Genomic DNA, 17,508 nt, shown 5'->3' on the forward strand with positions numbered 1-17,508 from the left:
TGGTTGAAGTTATCCTAAAACTAGCTTCATGTCCACATTCCAGTTCAACCCAAACCCTAAATACATCTCTAGTCCTAGCCCTATCTTCAACCCAAACCCTAAATACATCTCTAATCCTAGCCCTATCTTCAACCCAAACCCTAAATACATCTCTAATCCTAGCCCTATGTTCAACCCAAACCCTAAATTCATCTCTAATCCTAGCCCTATATTCAACCTAAACCCTAAATACATCTCTAATCCTAGCCCTATTCAACCCAAACCCTAAATACATCTCTAATCCTAGCACTATATTCAACCCAAACCCTAAATACATCTCTAATCCTAGCCCTATTCAACCCAAACCCTAAATACATCTCTAATCCTAGCCTCATGTTCAATCCAAACCCTAAATACATCTCTAATCCTAGCCTCATGTTCAATCCAAACCCTAAATACATCTCTAATCCTAGCCTCATGTTCAATCCAAACCCTAACCTTGGTTTGTCATACTTTTCTCTTTGGACCCATAAACTGCAGGAGCTTGGCCCCGGCTCAATGTGACAATGTCTGTTGACTATCTCTGACCCTAGCTGCAGGCAGGGACCCCTCATAGCTCAGCCAGAGAGAGGCAGGACCGGAGCAGGGTGTGGCTGTGTAGACAGAGACTGAGGGAGCGGTAGGGACACACACTATACTGACACACAGAGTTAAGGAAGATGTGGTTTTAGCATGTCTTTTCCCCGCTCTCCCTCTTGCACTCTGCTCACATCCCCAATCTCAGGTTGCGTCCTCTGTGTATAGCGGAGGTCTCCAGTCCGACGGTGGAACAGTGTCGAGGGATACAACCGCTCTGTCAGCCCCTCAGAACAAAAAAAACACACCAGTCAGCAGCTCGTGAAGGTTAGTATTGGCCCAAAACCAAAGAATACCAGGGTCAGAAAAATAGGATTGTTTAATTTACATACCAAAAAGCCTTTTCTATTTGTAAAAGCAAGAGTTGGTTAACATCTGAACAGGTCATGTGTTGTTTTGCAGTGTGTGCTGTTCTACCATAAGATGGTGATGCAGAACTTTTCAACACAGCAGGAATCTGTAGAGAATAAATAAACCTCCACTGATCCTAGATCTGTGCAACCTTTACCTGGAGCAATGTCACAAACGAATACAGACTCCAACCAGTCGAGTGAAAGACAAAATGTTTTATTTAGAAATTCACAGTTTCTAATGGTACTACATCTTTGTAGTTACTGTCGCTCCTGTTCCACAATACTGTGCAGCTCTTTCCCAGAATACTCAGAAAGAGAGAAGCAAAGCAGTTGACAGACAGCGTTTAGTGTAGAAAAACAAAAGGCATGAAGGTAGTAATAATAAAAGTGCACACTGAGACCTGGGGGTCATGAGTACCAATCTCTAGTCAGTGTGTTAAATTAGGGCTTCGCTGAGTCTCTCACAAACACGCATCAAGAGAACAAACAAACACTCTTGCATGCATACACATAATATCATACACATAATATCATACACATAATATCATACACATTCAAAAAGGTAGAAAAACTAAGTCGGTCATGATTCACTGGGTGTGGAACACTTGTAATCAGATAAAACAGTGCGTTCCAAACCCTTTCCCAACATTCCCTTTATTAAGTTCACAAGTTCCTTCAGACTCCTCTGAAAACCACTACCTTATTCGAGGTGGGGTAAATGCACAGTAATAAACACATGAATGAATGACAAGCTAGTAAGGATAGCAGAGGTGGCCAGTTAAAGGTGCTGTTCTTGGTAATGGGAACAGAAGTGGTTCAATTAAAACAGATGCACTAAAAGAGAGCTCTTCACACTTTCTGAACCCTGAACTGTGTAGGGGTCAGAGGTCAGTGTGTGGAGTAGGGGACCTGGGTGGTTGGTCTGTAGAGGTAATGTGGTGTGTGTAGTTTGTAGAACACAGTGGGCCCAGTCTCTTTCTCAGTCAGTCAACAACCAACCCAACATAGCTCAGAGGCCATCTAACCACCGGCATACTAACCACTGGCACAGATATATAGTACACAGATATATAGTACACAGATGATTTCACACCTGCAACTTATTCAAATTGACTTTTGCCATTCCAATCACATCCTCTCACAGACATCTAGAATCAGACAAACAAATCAACTTCAAACATTTGTTTTAACTTTATCTCCCCATAACAGTAACTCGTGAGGTGAAGCTGGTTCGTATACGACCCCAGCAGTTATTGGGACTGTTACAGCCCTCTGTTCCCTGGTAGGGTTCTAATTAACACGATGGTGTGTGTGCAGCTGTGACAGTGGAGGCAACTCTGCAAACACCAGATGATCAAACCACTTTTACAGAGACAAAAGGTGGATGATACCTTGTTGTCCGTATAGCTTTGAAAACCCCAAACAAATATTGGTCACGAGGTGAAAGAGGTGTCGGGCAGCCAGTGACAATCATACAGTATGCGACAGTAAAATGCATCTACCTTTGTTTTAATTGCAATCATTATTATTCTATGTAACATGTACCATGCGTTTCCCCTGGGCTACATGATAGGGTTGTTTTGAAGCCAGAACATAAATAACTAGATAAATAAAAGTGGCCTCACAGCATCCCCTACAGGACCTCAGGGGATCTGCTCGCAAGACTGACATTACCCTGTGTCACTGATCGAAAGGTCAGTGTTGCATTACACTTTGATATGAATGGTTAATATTAGGAATTGGGGGGAAGGAAAGCAGATCCTAGAGGCAACTTCTACCAACAGCGGGTGTTTGTGTGCTCGAACACACCGACATCTTCAGACTAAACTGTTCTTAACAACTATAATAACACACAACATTCAGCTCTCAGCACGGCTCATACACAGCTCAATATAAAAACCTAACTGACTGGGTTCTGTTGACCTGTCACAATGTGCAAAAACAACCAGTCTATAGAGTACAAGATCCCTTTCCTCTTGGCTGGCTCTCTGTGTGAACGAACACACACACACACACACACACACACACACGGGAAGTCTGACTGGAGAATAGCTAGGTTAACGAGTTCAAGAGGTATAGAGCCTGTTCCTTTGTATCAGAGCTGGATAAACATGGGCTAGAGACAGGAAGGCTTACATGCTCACGCACACATTGGGTATGTATCTTCATTCAGCTCTGCTAGTTGCATGGTGTTAGGTTAGACTGCCTGAGAAAGGGAGACAGAGGCCCTGTTGTGTGTGAAGGGTTAACACCCTGGTCCCATACGAACAACTGCAGTAGTGTTAGCTAGCACTGAACAATGCACAGAAAATAAACAGAATGTAGAAATGGAGGACAGGAGGAAAGAGGGAGAAGAAGCTAATCCTGCTGCACAGTTCTCTCACTGCGACACATTTCATCCTTACAGCTTCATACTGTACTTTCACAAGGTACCAGGTAAGAGCTCCACTCAGCCCCTCTCCTCTGGGCACAGGGCTGGAGTACAAGCCCCTGCTGCCCAGGTCTGATGTGCTTGTCCAGTAGAAAGAGCTGAATGAATGTCTGTTTTCTAGTAACACTCCCCACCATTAGTCTCGCTCCGAACATAAAAAGAACAATCCTTTCAGTGTTTTTTTATATCAGTGAAAGCTTTAGAGTGGACAGAAAGGCACATGACCGTGGAGAGGTCTCTGAATGGCTGTTGCTAGGTGACTAATATCATGGTGTTCGAGTTCCACTGTGGGCAGGGTGCTCATGGGAGATGTGGTTCAGAGATGTGGCCATTTTGGGGCAAGACCACACTCTTTCACACATCCCTAACCAAGTCTGCTACCAGGGTGTGTGTATATGAGTCAGTCTGAAGTGTGCATGTGTGTGTGATCAGACGTGTCCTGTGACTGCCGTGGCTCTTATGGTCCCCACACTGATCTCCTTGTTTCCCTTGATCAGCTGCTGCAGGCTGTGCAGAGCATTCACAGCAGCGCCTCCTGTCTGTCTGGAGGAGAACTGCAGATCTCCCTGACGAGACCGCCGACGCTTCACTGACCTCTTAGAGGGAAGAGAGAGGGGGAGGGAGGGAAGGGAGGAGGGGAGAGGGAGGGAGGGAAGGTTGGATGGGAGGAGCACGGCAGCGTGGCCATTACACAGGCCTGGGGGGGAGGAGAGGGGATGGCCTCGGCTGATGTAGGACTCTTCAGAGTGGCTGGAGGAGCTACAGCTGCTATTCTCTGATGGGAAGGGGAGCTCCTTACAGGACATGTCTTCTAAAGGAGGAGGGGGATTCAGGGAGTGGGGGAGACCCTTGCATTTGAGTCCCCCGTTAGCCATCGGAGAAGAGGGGGCTGATAATGCTGCCTTCAGTTTACATCGTTTCTTCTGTGAGAGAGAGAGAGAGGATGGAGAGATTGATAGAGTACAGGGCTAACTTTAGAGATGTATAAATATGTTAAGTCATAACCACATCTATACCAGACACACTGCACGGTTACAACCAAACTGGACAGATACCAAGCTCTCAAAGATAGAGAACAGGAGACATTTTGATTCAGTATGAGGTTACAGACAGGACTGGGAAGGGCAGGGACTGTGTGTAGAATGGCATTATAATAATAATGATGTTTTGTCGTCACACACACTGGATAGGTCCAGTGAAATGTGTTGTTTCACAGGGTCAGCCATAATAGCATGCCTGAAGAGAATTATAGTTAAGTGCCAAACCTTAGCATCTCTACATGAGTGGAGCAAAGCCATGTTATGGGTCGCAGCTTATTGCCATCTATTGGTGGGTTACAACTTTCAAACCACTGCCCAAGCCTGCCCTGTGCCTGCTCATACATCGTCCCCCTAACAGTGGGCTTCTAGTCTGTGTCAACAGAGAAGTGGTTAACCTAACAAGTTTGTAAATCGCCCATAACCAGAGATCCAGGATCAGCTTAACTCTCCCCAGACCCTACAGTATTCTTAACCATTAGGATGTGAGGATGCTAAACTGACCTTAGTCTGGGGGCAAGTTCACCCCACTCCACTGAAACCATAAGCAAACAAAGATGGCCGCTGGGGCCACCATACAACAGCAGGCGGAGAGGAGACACTGTACCTTTTTCTCTGGTGAGAACCTTAAAGGTTCAACAATGTAAAGGTCGTCAGGGCCTACTGAACAGGGAGAGAATAGGGCCATGTTAATGATGAGATGGCAGGCACACAGGAACACACGTTACAAGCATGACGCCACCTTGCAAGTAGTACTACTGATTTACTATTAAAATAGTATTACACACCCTGACATACTACAGCCCAGAATAAAGGTTATAGCTCCTCTGAAGAGGTTTTAGCTTGTTGGTACACTGGGTGACGTAGGGTTCTCTAGTTGTTGTTACTACTTGCAGTGGTGTAACAGGAGCCAGCCAAAAGCATTGTGTTCTATTTATAGTCTCCTTCAGTTCAGCCTCTATATGGACGCGCACTCTGGCCCAAGGACGCGCACTCTGGCCCAAGGACGCGCACTCTGGCCCAAGGACGCGCACTCTGGCCCAAGGACGCGCACTCTGGCCCAAGGACGCGCACTCTGGCCCAAGGACGCGCACTCTGGCCCAAGGACGCGCACTCTGGCCCAAGGACGCGCACTCTGGCCCAAGGACGCGCACTCTGGCCCAAGGACGCGCACTCTGGCCCAAGGACGCGCACTCTGGCCCAAGGACGCGCACTCTGGCCCAAGGACGCGCACTCTGGCCCAAGGACGCGCACTCTGGCCCAAGGACGCGCACTCTGGCCCAAGGACGCGCACTCTGGCCCAAGGACGCGCACTCTGGCCCAAGGACACGCACTCTGGCCCAAGGACACGCACTCTGGCCCAAGGACACGCACTCTGGCCCAAGGACACGCACTCTGGCCCAAGGACACGCACTCTGGCCCAAGGACACGCACTCTGGCCCAAGGACACGCACTCTGGCCCAAGGACACGTGATAAATAGAGTGGGAAAGAGAGGAAAGAGGAGAATTATGTTACATGGCTATCTGAATGAAGGTCTTTATTCCTTCATGGTGGGGTGTGCCCAGGCAGTCCCACTGGGGTGTCTGTGGCTCCAGTACCCTTACAGCAGACATACTGTTCAGCAGCATGGACACAGATGGGAGAGCATCTAGTCATGCGGTCGATAATGAAGCTGACCTCTATACAGGGAGGACATGTCAGGCTTTCTGAGTCTTTTAGTCCTGCTTCAGCTCCTATGGGTGTGATAGGGCAGCAACAGGATGGACAGAACAGTGATGTAGAAGACAGGAAGGGTAGAGGAAAAGGGAGTGTTTAAGTGAGAGGCCACATGAGCAGGCCTCTTGTCCTTCTTAGAAAGCTGTAGAGTGTCTTTGTGTGTACACACTCACCTTCTGAAGTAGGAAAGGTGAAGGACTTGGAGCGTAGGAGAGGACACGATACCCTCCGCTTCAGACTCAAATCATCATAGGAGGAGAAACACCTGGCACATACAGGATATATGATAGTGCAGTAACGTTAGTAAGGGTTAAACTAAACAACATGGAAGAGATCCAATGTTCCCTATGAAACATTAACTGGACTAAGAGGAACATTATATCAGACCTACAAAAGCAACAACAATACTCTTAGAAATAATGTGGGGAGATCAGACAACGGTGTGTGTTGCTGTGTTTACCTCTTGGGGCTGGGGAAGTGGTTGACTGCGGTGTGTGTGTTGCTGTGTTTACCTCTTGGGGCTGGGGTAGTGGTTGACTGTGGTGTGTGTGTTGCTGTGTTTACCTCTTGGGGCTGGGGTAGTGGTTGACTGCGGTGTGTGTGACGGTGTGTGTTGCTGTGTTTACCTCTTGGGGCTGGGGTAGTGGTTGCCTGCAGTGTGTGTGTTGCTGTGTTTACCTCTTGGGGCTGGGGTAGTGGTTGACTGTGGTGTGTGTGTTGCTGTGTTTACCTCTTGGGGCTGGGGTAGTGGTTGACTGCGGTGTGTGTGACGGTGTGTGTGTTGCTGTGTTTACCTCTTGGGGCTGGGGTAGTGGTTGACTGTGGTGTGTGTGACGGTGTGTTTGTTGCTGTGTTTACCTCTTGGGGCTGGGGTAGTGGTTGACTGCGGTGTGTGTGTTGCTGTGTTTACCTCTTGGGGCTGGGGAAGTGGTTGACTGCGGTGTGTGTGTTGCTGTGTTTACCTCTTGGGGCTGGGGAAGTGGTTGACTGCGGTGTGTGTGTTGCTGTGTTTACCTCTTGGGGCTGGGGAAGTGGTTGACTGCGGTGTGTGTGTTGCTGTGTTTACCTCTTGGGGCTGGGGAAGTGGTTGACTGCGGTGTGTGTGTTGCTGTGTTTACCTCTTGGGGCTGGGGTAGTGGTTGACTGCGGTGTGTGTGACGGTGTGTGTTGCTGTGTTTACCTCTTGGGGCTGGGGTAGTGGTTGCCTGCAGTGTGTGTGACGGTGTGTTTGTTGCTGTGTTTACCTCTTGGGGCTGGGGTAGTGGTTGACTGCGGTGTGTGTGTTGCTGTGTTTACCTCTTGGGGCTGGGGTAGTGGTTGACTGCGGTGTGTGTGACGGTGTGTGTTGCTGTGTTTACCTCTTGGGGCTGGGGTAGTGGTTGACTGCGGTGTGTGTGTTGCTGTGTTTACCTCTTGGGGCTGGGGTAGTGGTTGCCTGCAGTGTGTGTGACTGCGGTGTGTGTGTTGCTGTGTTTACCTCTTGGGGCTGGGGTAGTGGTTGCCTGCGGTGTGTGTGTTGCTGTGTTTACCTCTTGGGGCTGGGGTAGTGGTTGACTGCGGTGTGTGTGACGGTGTGTGTTGCTGTGTTTACCTCTTGGGGCTGGGGTAGTGGTTGACTGCGGTGTGTGTGTTGCTGTGTTTACCTCTTGGGGCTGGGGTAGTGGTTGCCTGCAGTGTGTGTGACTGCGGTGTGTGTGTTGCTGTGTTTACCTCTTGGGGCTGGGGAAGTGGTTGACTGCGGTGTGTGTGTTGCTGTGTTTACCTCTTGGGGCTGGGGTAGTGGTTGACTGCGGTGTGTGTGACGGTGTGTGTTGCTGTGTTTACCTCTTGGGGCTGGGGTAGTGGTTGCCTGCAGTGTGTGTGACGGTGTGTTTGTTGCTGTGTTTACCTCTTGGGGCTGGGGTAGTGGTTGACTGCGGTGTGTGTGACGGTGTGTGTTGCTGTGTTTACCTCTTGGGGCTGGGGTAGTGGTTGCCTGCAGTGTGTGTGACGGTGTGTTTGTTGCTGTGTTTACCTCTTGGGGCTGGGGTAGTGGTTGACTGCGGTGTGTGTGTTGCTGTGTTTACCTCTTGGGGCTGGGGTAGTGGTTGACTGCGGTGTGTGTGTTGCTGTGTTTACCTCTTGGGGCTGGGGTAGTGGTTGCCTGCAGTGTGTGTGACGGTGTGTTTGTTGCTGTGTTTACCTCTTGGGGCTGGGGTAGTGGTTGACTGCGGTGTGTGTGTTGCTGTGTTTACCTCTTGGGGCTGGGGTAGTGGTTGACTGCGGTGTGTGTGACGGTGTGTGTTGCTGTGTTTACCTCTTGGGGCTGGGGTAGTGGTTGCCTGCAGTGTGTGTGACGGTGTGTTTGTTGCTGTGTTTACCTCTTGGGGCTGGGGTAGTGGTTGCCTGCAGTGTGTGTGACGGTGTCTGTGTTGCTGTGTTTACCTCTTGGGGCTGGGGTAGTGGTTGACTGCGGTGTGTGTGACGGTGTGTGTGTTGCTGTGTTTACCTCTTGGGGCTGGGGTAGTGGTTGACTGCGGTGTGTGTGACGGTGTCTGTGTTGCTGTGTTTACCTCTTGGGGCTGGGGTAGTGGTTGCCTGCAGTGTGTGTGACGGTGTGTGTGTTGCTGTGTTTACCTCTTGGGGCTGGGGTAGTGGTTGACTGCGGTGTGTGTGACGGTGTGTGTGTTGCTGTGTTTACCTCTTGGGGCTGGGGTAGTGGTTGACTGTGGTGTGTGTGACGGTGTGTGTGTTGCTGTGTTTACCTCTTGGGGCTGGGGTAGTGGTTGCCTGCAGTGTGTGTGACGGTGTGTGTGTTGCTGTGTTTACCTCTTGGGGCTGGGGTAGTGGTTGACTGTGGTGTGTGTGACGGTGTGTGTGTTGCTGTGTTTACCTCTTGGGGCTGGGGTAGTGGTTGCCTGCAGTGTGTGTGACGGTGTGTGTGTTGCTGTGTTTACCTCTTGGGGCTGGGGTAGTGGTTGACTGCGGTGTGTGTGTTGCTGTGTTTACCTCTTGTGGCTGGGGTAGTGGTTGACTGCGGTGTGTGTGTTGCTGTGTTTACCTCTTGGGGCTGGGGTAGTGGTTGCCTGCAGTGTGTGTGACGGTGTCTGTGTCGCTGTGTTTACCTCTTGGGGCTGGGGTAGTGGTTGACTGCGGTGTGTGTGTTGCTGTGTTTACCTCTTGGGGCTGGGGTAGTGGTTGACTGCGGTGTGTGTGTTGCTGTGTTTACCTCTTGGGGCTGGGGTAGTGGTTGTCTGCGGTGTGTGTTGCTGTGTTTACCTCTTGGGGCTGGGGTAGTGGTTGACTGCGGTGTGTGTGTTGCTGTGTTTACCTCTTGTGGCTGGGGTAGTGGTTGACTGCGGTGTGTGTGTTGCTGTGTTTACCTCTTGGGGCTGGGGTAGTGGTTGACTGCAGTGTGTGTGACGGTGTGTGTGTTGCTGTGTTTACCTCTTGGGGCTGGGGTAGTGGTTGACTGTGGTGTGTGTGTTGCTGTGTTTACCTCTTGGGGCTGGGGTAGTGGTTGACTGCAGTGTGTGTGACGGTGTATGTGTTGCTGTGTTTACCTCTTGTGGCTGGGGTAGTGGTTGACTGTGGTGTGTGTGACGGTGTGTTTGTTGCTGTGTTTACCTCTTGGGGCTGGGGTAGTGGTTGACTGTGGTGTGTGTGACGGTGTGTTTGTTGCTGTGTTTACCTCTTGGGGCTGGGGTAGTGGTTGACTGCGGTGTGTGTGTTGCTGTGTTTACCTCTTGGGGCTGGGGTAGTGGTTGACTGCGGTGTGTGTGTTGCTGTGTTTACCTCTTGGGGCTGGGGTAGTGGTTGACTGCGGTGTGTGTGTTGCTGTGTTTACCTCTTGGGGCTGGGGTAGTGGTTGACTGCGGTGTGTGTGTTGCTGTGTTTACCTCTTGGGGCTGGGGTAGTGGTTTCCTGCAGTGTGTGTGACGGTGTGTGTGTTGGCACTCCAGCAGCACTGCAGGCAGAGCACCAGGCCCAGACAGAGACACAGGACTAGAGACACCACCAGGTAACTCTGTCGGTCAGACACCTAGAAAACACAAACACAGAAACAACATTTAGACATCAGAAGAAACAAACTCCTAACATCCAATCATGACATTTTGCGAGTTCTGATTTAAATAGACCAACATTGAATCTGATATTCAATACGTGTAGTTAGTAAGGGCAGAAGGCATCATGGTCTTCAGCTGTGTGTACCTCTCTCTGTAGCTGTGAGACAGTCATGGTGAGGTTGATCATCAGCTTGGTGACGTTCTCCAGCTGGCCCTGTAACATCTGGATAGACTCTGTCTGCCGCTGGTCCTGAGGGATCACACAACCAAAATACAACATTAATACAACCAAGTTGAACCAACCCATCCCAGAACCATCAGACACAACCTACACCAAACTACACAATAACAATCATGTAACACAATTGCAACAACCATCCCAGCATAAGCATCCGGCCAACCCAAACACAATCAAGAAGCAACTGTCTAACAGACCTGTTCTTCAGCGATGCGGGAGGTGTTCTCCAGTTTGACTATGGTCTTGTTGAATGCTCTCTGCATCTCCTCCATCTGCTTACGATACCTAGAACACACAACAAGCCAATCAGAGCCTGAACAGGACGAGTGATAGAGGAAACTACTAGGTTAAAGACAGACAGACACACACAGCTTACCTCTGGCTGAGTTCCTCCAGGTATCTGCTGCTGAGGGACATGTTCATCTCCAGGGCTTTGATCCTGTTGTTCAACCTCATGAACACACTCTCCTTCTGACTGGAGCCATACACGTTCACCCCTCCATTCCCTCCAATGTACTCCCCCGCGTTCTGCAGCTCAGCGTAGAAGTCTGTAGCCGTCCGGTGTAAATGTCCGTTAGCGGTCACCGGGACGCTAAGCAGTAGGTCTTCCACGGATTCTTCCCCATGCAGGTGTTCTGCTGGCTGGGCAGAGGCATCTCCCTGCTCCCCCTGACCCTGGATGTCTCCACTCTCTGCCCCAGCCCTGGGTGTGTGTGGCTCTGTGTTTGTGTCAGGCTGAGGGGGGACAGGGAGGTCAGTGGGAGGGGGGAGGTCTGCAGGTCTAGAGGCTGTGGGAAGGGGCTGGACTGGTTGCTCCTTCAAGGGGCAGGGAGGGATGTCCAGGGAGGCTGTCTCAGAGGTTGGTAGGTGTAGGGGAGTGGTGGAGCTGGGAGTAGGGGTGGGGGTGCTGGCCTGTTGAGTCTCCGGGATGGGGGCTCCCTGCAGGGTTGGAGGGGGGACAGGGTCTTCTTGGCTGGGGTGCTGGGGAGCTTCGTCCTGGGTAGGGGTGGGTTTGCAGAGGGAGGTTTGAGAGAAGCTGTGGGGGGGCAGGGTAAAGGTCCGGCTAGGCTCCAGCAAAATGATAGTATCCACGGGGGGTGTGTCGATGTAAAGGGTATGATTTTGAGAGTCTAAAGGGGGTAGCCCCTCATTTTGGGCTTGGGGGGCAGTCTCAGGCACCGTCTCTGTGTGTGTTGGGGCTTCCTGTGTGTGTGTGGGGGTAGGGACAGGGACCTGTATAGGGGTGTGTGTGTCTTGCTGCCTCTCTCTGGTGAGGTGAGCGTCACACCAGCGCTGTAGCAACTCTGGCAGTGTGGCCACACAAGAAAGAGAAGAGACAGAAGAGAGTGGACAGTACAGTTGGCTCTCCCTCTCCCACTGTTCCTCTCTCTCCTCCTGCTCATCATCATCCCCCTCTTCCTCCATCAGAGTCACAGTGGACTGTGGGGGCTCCTCCTCCATCAGAGTCACGATCTGTCCATCCTCCGGGGAGGGGGGAAGCAGGGGGGAGTCAGGGTCCTCCTGGGGACCAGGGTCGTCTGGCTCCACTGTCTCCACACTGAGAAAAGGGGGGGGGGGGGGGGTTAGACTCTTACTGCAAGGTGAATGACGGTGAGAGTGAGTGAGAGCGAGTGACTCACACTGGAGGAGGAGTGGTGGGGGTTGGAGTTGGGGTGAGCTGCACATCTTTGTTTCCCTCAGTCTCGTTCTGGGCTTCTGATGATGCGTTGGCTGGAAGAGATGCACAGACACACAGCAGGCTTTAGATAAAGTCATCAACTACCACAGAATCATATCTATGTCAACTACTACATTTAACCCTTCACAGGATAACAAACTGGACATGGCATGGCAGAGATCTCCAACCCCAGTCCAGCTGGGGCCAGTCTGCTCCACTCTACTGTATGTTGCCACTGCCAGCGGGTTAAAATTGGGAACAGAAACAGCTTTGTTTTGGCCAACATCTATGCTTGGTGTAACAACCACAAGAGTGGTCTGAACTAAAGCAGAAACAAGTCAGGCTGGTCCAGTTAGAACTGGTCTCAAACCTCAGCAACCTTATGGGTTGAAAAAAGATAAAACACCATCAGCTGCCTCACTGCAGCCCAGTGAAGGGTGTGTGTCTATAACGATGAAGGGGTTATTCAAGTTTAAAACAGTGTTTAGATTCCAGTATATTCTGAGGGCGATGGTGTCCTGAGGTAGTTGGTTCTGCGTCATGGACCCCCTAGTCCTAATAGACAGAGCTCGCCTCCTGCTGCTGTGTTATATAACACAGAACTATTGTTCCTCTGATAACCTCCTGCCAACAGTCAACTCAACATCTGAAGCTCCAGGCAGACACACATACACACACACCGCAAACCGGAGCTACAGTTGAAGTCGGAAGTTTACATACACCTTAGCCAAATACATTTAACCTCAGTTTTTCACAATTCCTGACATTTAATCCTAGTAAAAATTCCCTGTCTTAGGTCAGTTAGGATCACCACTTTATTTTAAGAATGTGAAAGGTCAGAATAATAGTTGAGAGTAATTTATTTCAGCTTTTAATTCTTTCATCACATTCCCAGTAGGTCAGAAGTTTACATACACTCAATTAGTATTTGGTAGCATTGCCTTTAAATTGTTTAACTGGGTCAAACGTTTCAGGTAGCCTTCCACAAGCTTTCCACAGTAAGTTGGGTGGATTTTGGCCCGTTCCTCCTGACAGAGAAGGTGTAATTGAGTCAGGTTTGTAGGCCTCCTTGCTCACACACGCCTTTTCAGTTCTGCCCACACATTTTCTATGGGATTGAGGTGAGGGCTTTGTGATGGCCACTCCAATACCATGACTTTGTTGTCCTTAAGCCATTTTGTCACAACTTTGGAAGTATGCTTGGGGTCGTTGTCCATTTGGAAGACCCATTTGTGATCAAGCTTTAACTTCCTGACTGATGTCTTGAGATGTTGCTTCAATATATCCACATAATTTTACTTCCTCATGATGCCTTCTATTTTGTGAAGTGCACCAGTCCCTCCTGCAGCAAAGCATCCACACAACATGATGCTGCCACCGCCGCGCTTCACGGTTGGGATGGTGTTCTTTGGCTTGCAAGCCTCCCCCTTTTTCCTCCAAACATAATAATGGTCATTATGGCAAAAGAGATCTATTTTTGTTTCATCAGACCAGAGGACATTTCTCCAAAAAGTACCATCTTTGTCCCCATGTGCAGTTGCAAACCGTAGTCTGGCTTTTTTTAATGCCGATTTTGGAGCAGTGGCTTCTTCCTTCTTTCAGGTTATGTCAATATAGAACTTGTTTTACTGTGGATATAGATACTTTTGTACCCGTTTCCTCCAGCATCTTCACAAGGTCCTTTTCTGAGATTGATTTGTACTTTTCGCACCAAAGTACGTTCATGTCTCCTTCCTGAGTGGTCCCATGGTGTTTATCCTTGCATACTATTGTTTGTACAGATGAACGTGGTACCTTCAGACGTTTGGAAATTGCTCCCAAGCATGAACCCGACTTGTGGAGGTCTACAATTTGTTTTCTGAGGTCTTGGCTGATTTCTTTTGATTTTCCCATGATGTCAAGCAAAGAGGCACTGAGTTTGAAGGTAGACCTTGAAATACACCCACAGGTACACCTCCAATTGACTCAAATGATGTCAATTAGCCTATCAGAAGCTTCTAAAGCCATGACATCGTTTTATGGAATTTTCCAAGCTGTTTAAAGGCACAGTCAACTTAGTGTATGTAAACTTCTGACCCACTGGAATTGTGATACAGTGAATTATAAGTGAAATAATCTGTCTGTAAACAATTGTTGGAAAAATTACTTGTGTTATGCACAAAGTAGATGTTGTAACCGACTTGCCAAAACTATAGTTTGTTAACAAGAAATGTGTGGTTGTTTGTGGAGTCTTAATGACTCCAACCTAAGTGTATGTACATTTCCAACTTCAACTGTATGTACCCCTTGGCAACAGTAGTTCAATCTCAAGTTACAACTGTATATACCCCTTGTATATGGCCCAGTTATTGTTATTTTATTGTGTTACTCTTCTTTACTTTATTTAGCAAATTGTTCTTACTTTTTTAAAAACTCTGCATTGTTGGTTAAGGACTCGTAAGTAAGCGTATCACAGTAAGGTCTACAACTGTTCTGTTCGGCTCATGTGACAAATATAATTTGATATGACCCAGTTTCGGAACAGCTTCATCTAAGCAAGATGGGGGGGGCTCAGACTGCCCAGCGGTACAGTGAAGGAGGAAGAGAGGGCATAGACTTATAAAATAGGAAAAGGGGAGTTGGGCAAGAGAAAGGAGGATAAGACTGGCGTGATTGTCTGGGAAGGAAGCAGAACCAAAACAGACAGTCAGAATGAATAAACGCATTAGATTGGAGCTGACTTGGCATGTACTGTGTGTGGGGCCTCTCTCAACACAAGCAACCCATATGCAAGTACACATCTGAAGTTCTATCACAATTTGTTGGCTTTGGACCAGCATAGAATACCTCTAATGACACACTCCCCTGGGCAGCACAGTGCTTTAGTTAGCACGAGACAAACATTCTTTATTATGTATAGAATACCTCTAATGACACACTCCCCTGGGCAGCACAGTGCTTTAGTTAGCACGAGACAAACATTCTTTATTATGTATAGAATACCTCTAATGACACACTCCCCTGGGCAGCACAGTGCTTTAGTTAGCACGAGACAAACATTCTTTATTATGTATAGAATACCTCTAATGACACACTCCCCTGGGCAGCACAGTGCTTTAGTTAGCACGAGACAAACATTCCACCACAAGCTTCATAAGCAAGCCTCTCGCTCCAAGAAGTGGTGACCACAGCAAGTTATTTACAGTATCTAACACATAGCATTTCCTTTAAAGGAATGTATAGGATGGGGGGAGTGAGAGGAGAAGAGTGGAGTATAGGAGAGGAAAGAGACGAGAGGAGGAGAGTAGAGAGAGAAGGAGAGGGGGAGAAAGAAGGGGAGGGGAGAGAAGGGAATGACGGCCTTTTGGTAGGCCGTCATTGTAAATAAGAGTTTGTTCTTAACTGACTTGCCTAGTTAAATAAAAATTAAAAAGGGGGAGAAGAATCCATACCTTCTATCTGTGCTCCTCCCTCAGGCTTGCCTCCCAGAACATTGGCTGCTATGTTGTTGACCATGTTGAGAATGGCATCTGTAGGGAGTACACACACACACACACGAGAGCATCATGAATGTTGTCCTTCACTGGTAGTATAGTAAAATAGGTGAAGGCCCCACAGGAATCTGTAAAACCACAGGCCTTTGGCATTCCCCTCAGCCTCACTCTCCATTCCCTTACCCAACCACTTCTCTCCAGCCTCTGCTTGGCTACAGAAGACCCTGTCAGAGTCTGCTTGTTTTCTCTCACCGAGTTGGGGTGGGGGCCGTGTAGGAATGGGTCAGTCTGTTTTCTCAATGTTGAACGTGTGTGTGTGTGTGTGTGTGGGGGGGGGTCTTAGCCAATCTGATTACAGCCTCATTGCAGTGCCAGTCCCTCCCCCTTAGAAGCAGGGAGAAACAGGAGCTCCAGTGTGTGTAGCAGAGTTATATACGTCAGTCGCTAACCCGCTCCGTGTGTGTGTGAATGTGTGTGTGAGTGGGAATACAGCAACTGATGGAACATTCAGGACTACATGTATTCAAGGAAAGCAGCTTCTAGTCTCTCCATTCTCCAAGAAACACAACCTGTTTTAGAGCCAATTCTGGAGATCAATTATCTGTTGTGATTAGATACAATAGAGAACTGACGCTCAGCCAGGATATCAAGTTACCCATGTTAATGCAATCATGTGCCATGTGAATCTACAGTTCCTTCAGAAATTATTCATATCCCTTGACTTATTCCACATTGTGTTACAGCCTGAATTCAAAATGGATTCTTTCTTACCCATCTACACACAATACCCCATAACGATAAAGTGAATAAATATTTTTTGAAATTTGAGCAAATACAGAAATACCTAAATTACATAAGTATTCACACACCAGAGTCAATACTTCGTGGTGGCGATGACAGCTGTGAGTCTTTCTGGGTAAGTCTCGAAGAGCTTTCCACACCTGGACTGTGCAACATTTGTCCATTATTATTTTCTAAATTCTTCAAGCTCTGTCATATTGTTTGTTGAGCATTCCCAGACAACCATTTTCAGGTCTTGCCATAGATTTTCAAGTAGATTTAAGTCAAAACTGTAACTCGGCTGCTCACGAACATTCTCTGTCTTCTTGGTAAGCAACTCTAGTGTAGATGTGGCCTTGTGTTTTAGGTTATTGCCCTGATGAAAGGTGAAGTCATCTCCCAGTGTAGAAAGCAGACTGAACCAGGTTTTCCTCTAGGAATTTGCCTGTGCTTAGCTCCATTCTGTGTTTGAAATTCACTGCTTAACTGAAGGACCTTACAGATTATTGTATGTGTGGGGTAGAGAGGAGGTAGTCAAACATCACGTTAAACACTATTACTGCACACAGAGTCCATGCAATTTATTACATGACTTGTTACACACATTTTTACTCCTGAACTTATTTAGGCTTCACGGGGTTGAATACTTATTGACTCAAGACATTTATTTCAGTTTTGAATTAATCTCGAAAAACATAATTCCACTTTCACATTATGGGGTATTTGTGTATAGGCCAGTGATAAACTAATCTCAGCGTAATCCCTTTTAAATTCAGGCTGTAACAACAAAATGTGGAAAAGGTCAAGGGGTGTGAAAACCTTTAAGGCACTGTAGGCTCAAAACAATCTGACGTGATTGTGTGTCTGTGTGTACGTACGTACTTGTGGCAGAGCCCAGCAGATTTTTGGACCCCTTGTCCTCAGAGTGGAGGTACCCAGGAGGGTAGTCTGTAGATAGGGGGGAAAAAAATCTTATTATTATTTAAATCAAATAAAATGTTATTGGTCACATACACATGGTTGGCAGATGTTATTGCAAGTGTAGTGAAATGCTTGTGCTTTTAGTTCTGACAGTGCAGGAATATCTAACAATTTCCAATTAATACACACAAATCTAAGTAAAGGAATGGAATAAGAATA

At 48.1% G+C, this 17,508-nt stretch overlaps 1 protein-coding gene across 5 annotated transcripts in view; it reads right to left on the reverse strand.

Moving 5' to 3' along the window:
• Positions 1–1,161: 1,161 nt before the first annotated feature.
• The window catches only part of LOC110524508 (SUN domain-containing ossification factor), an 84,414-nt gene continuing 68,067 nt past the window's right edge, over positions 1,162–17,508 (reverse strand). For 2 of the 5 annotated variants that reach the window (XM_036978307.1, XM_036978305.1), the window contains 10 exons: positions 17,251–17,316; positions 15,547–15,624; positions 12,078–12,168; positions 10,814–11,995; positions 10,635–10,722; positions 10,345–10,449; positions 10,032–10,174; positions 6,327–6,418; positions 5,044–5,099; positions 1,162–4,322 (listed from right to left, as the gene is read on the reverse strand). In XM_036978307.1, the coding sequence (XP_036834202.1) occupies positions 3,828–4,322; positions 5,044–5,099; positions 6,327–6,418; positions 10,032–10,174; positions 10,345–10,449; positions 10,635–10,722; positions 10,814–11,995; positions 12,078–12,168; positions 15,547–15,624; positions 17,251–17,316 (2,396 nt within the window). In that variant the 3' untranslated portion in view covers positions 1,162–3,827. The other 3 variants (XM_036978306.1, XM_036978309.1, XM_036978308.1) reach the window with 3 other exon arrangements.

This window comes from Oncorhynchus mykiss, chromosome 5, assembly GCF_013265735.2.
Source record: "Oncorhynchus mykiss isolate Arlee chromosome 5, USDA_OmykA_1.1, whole genome shotgun sequence".
Lineage (NCBI taxonomy): Eukaryota > Metazoa > Chordata > Actinopteri > Salmoniformes > Salmonidae > Oncorhynchus > Oncorhynchus mykiss.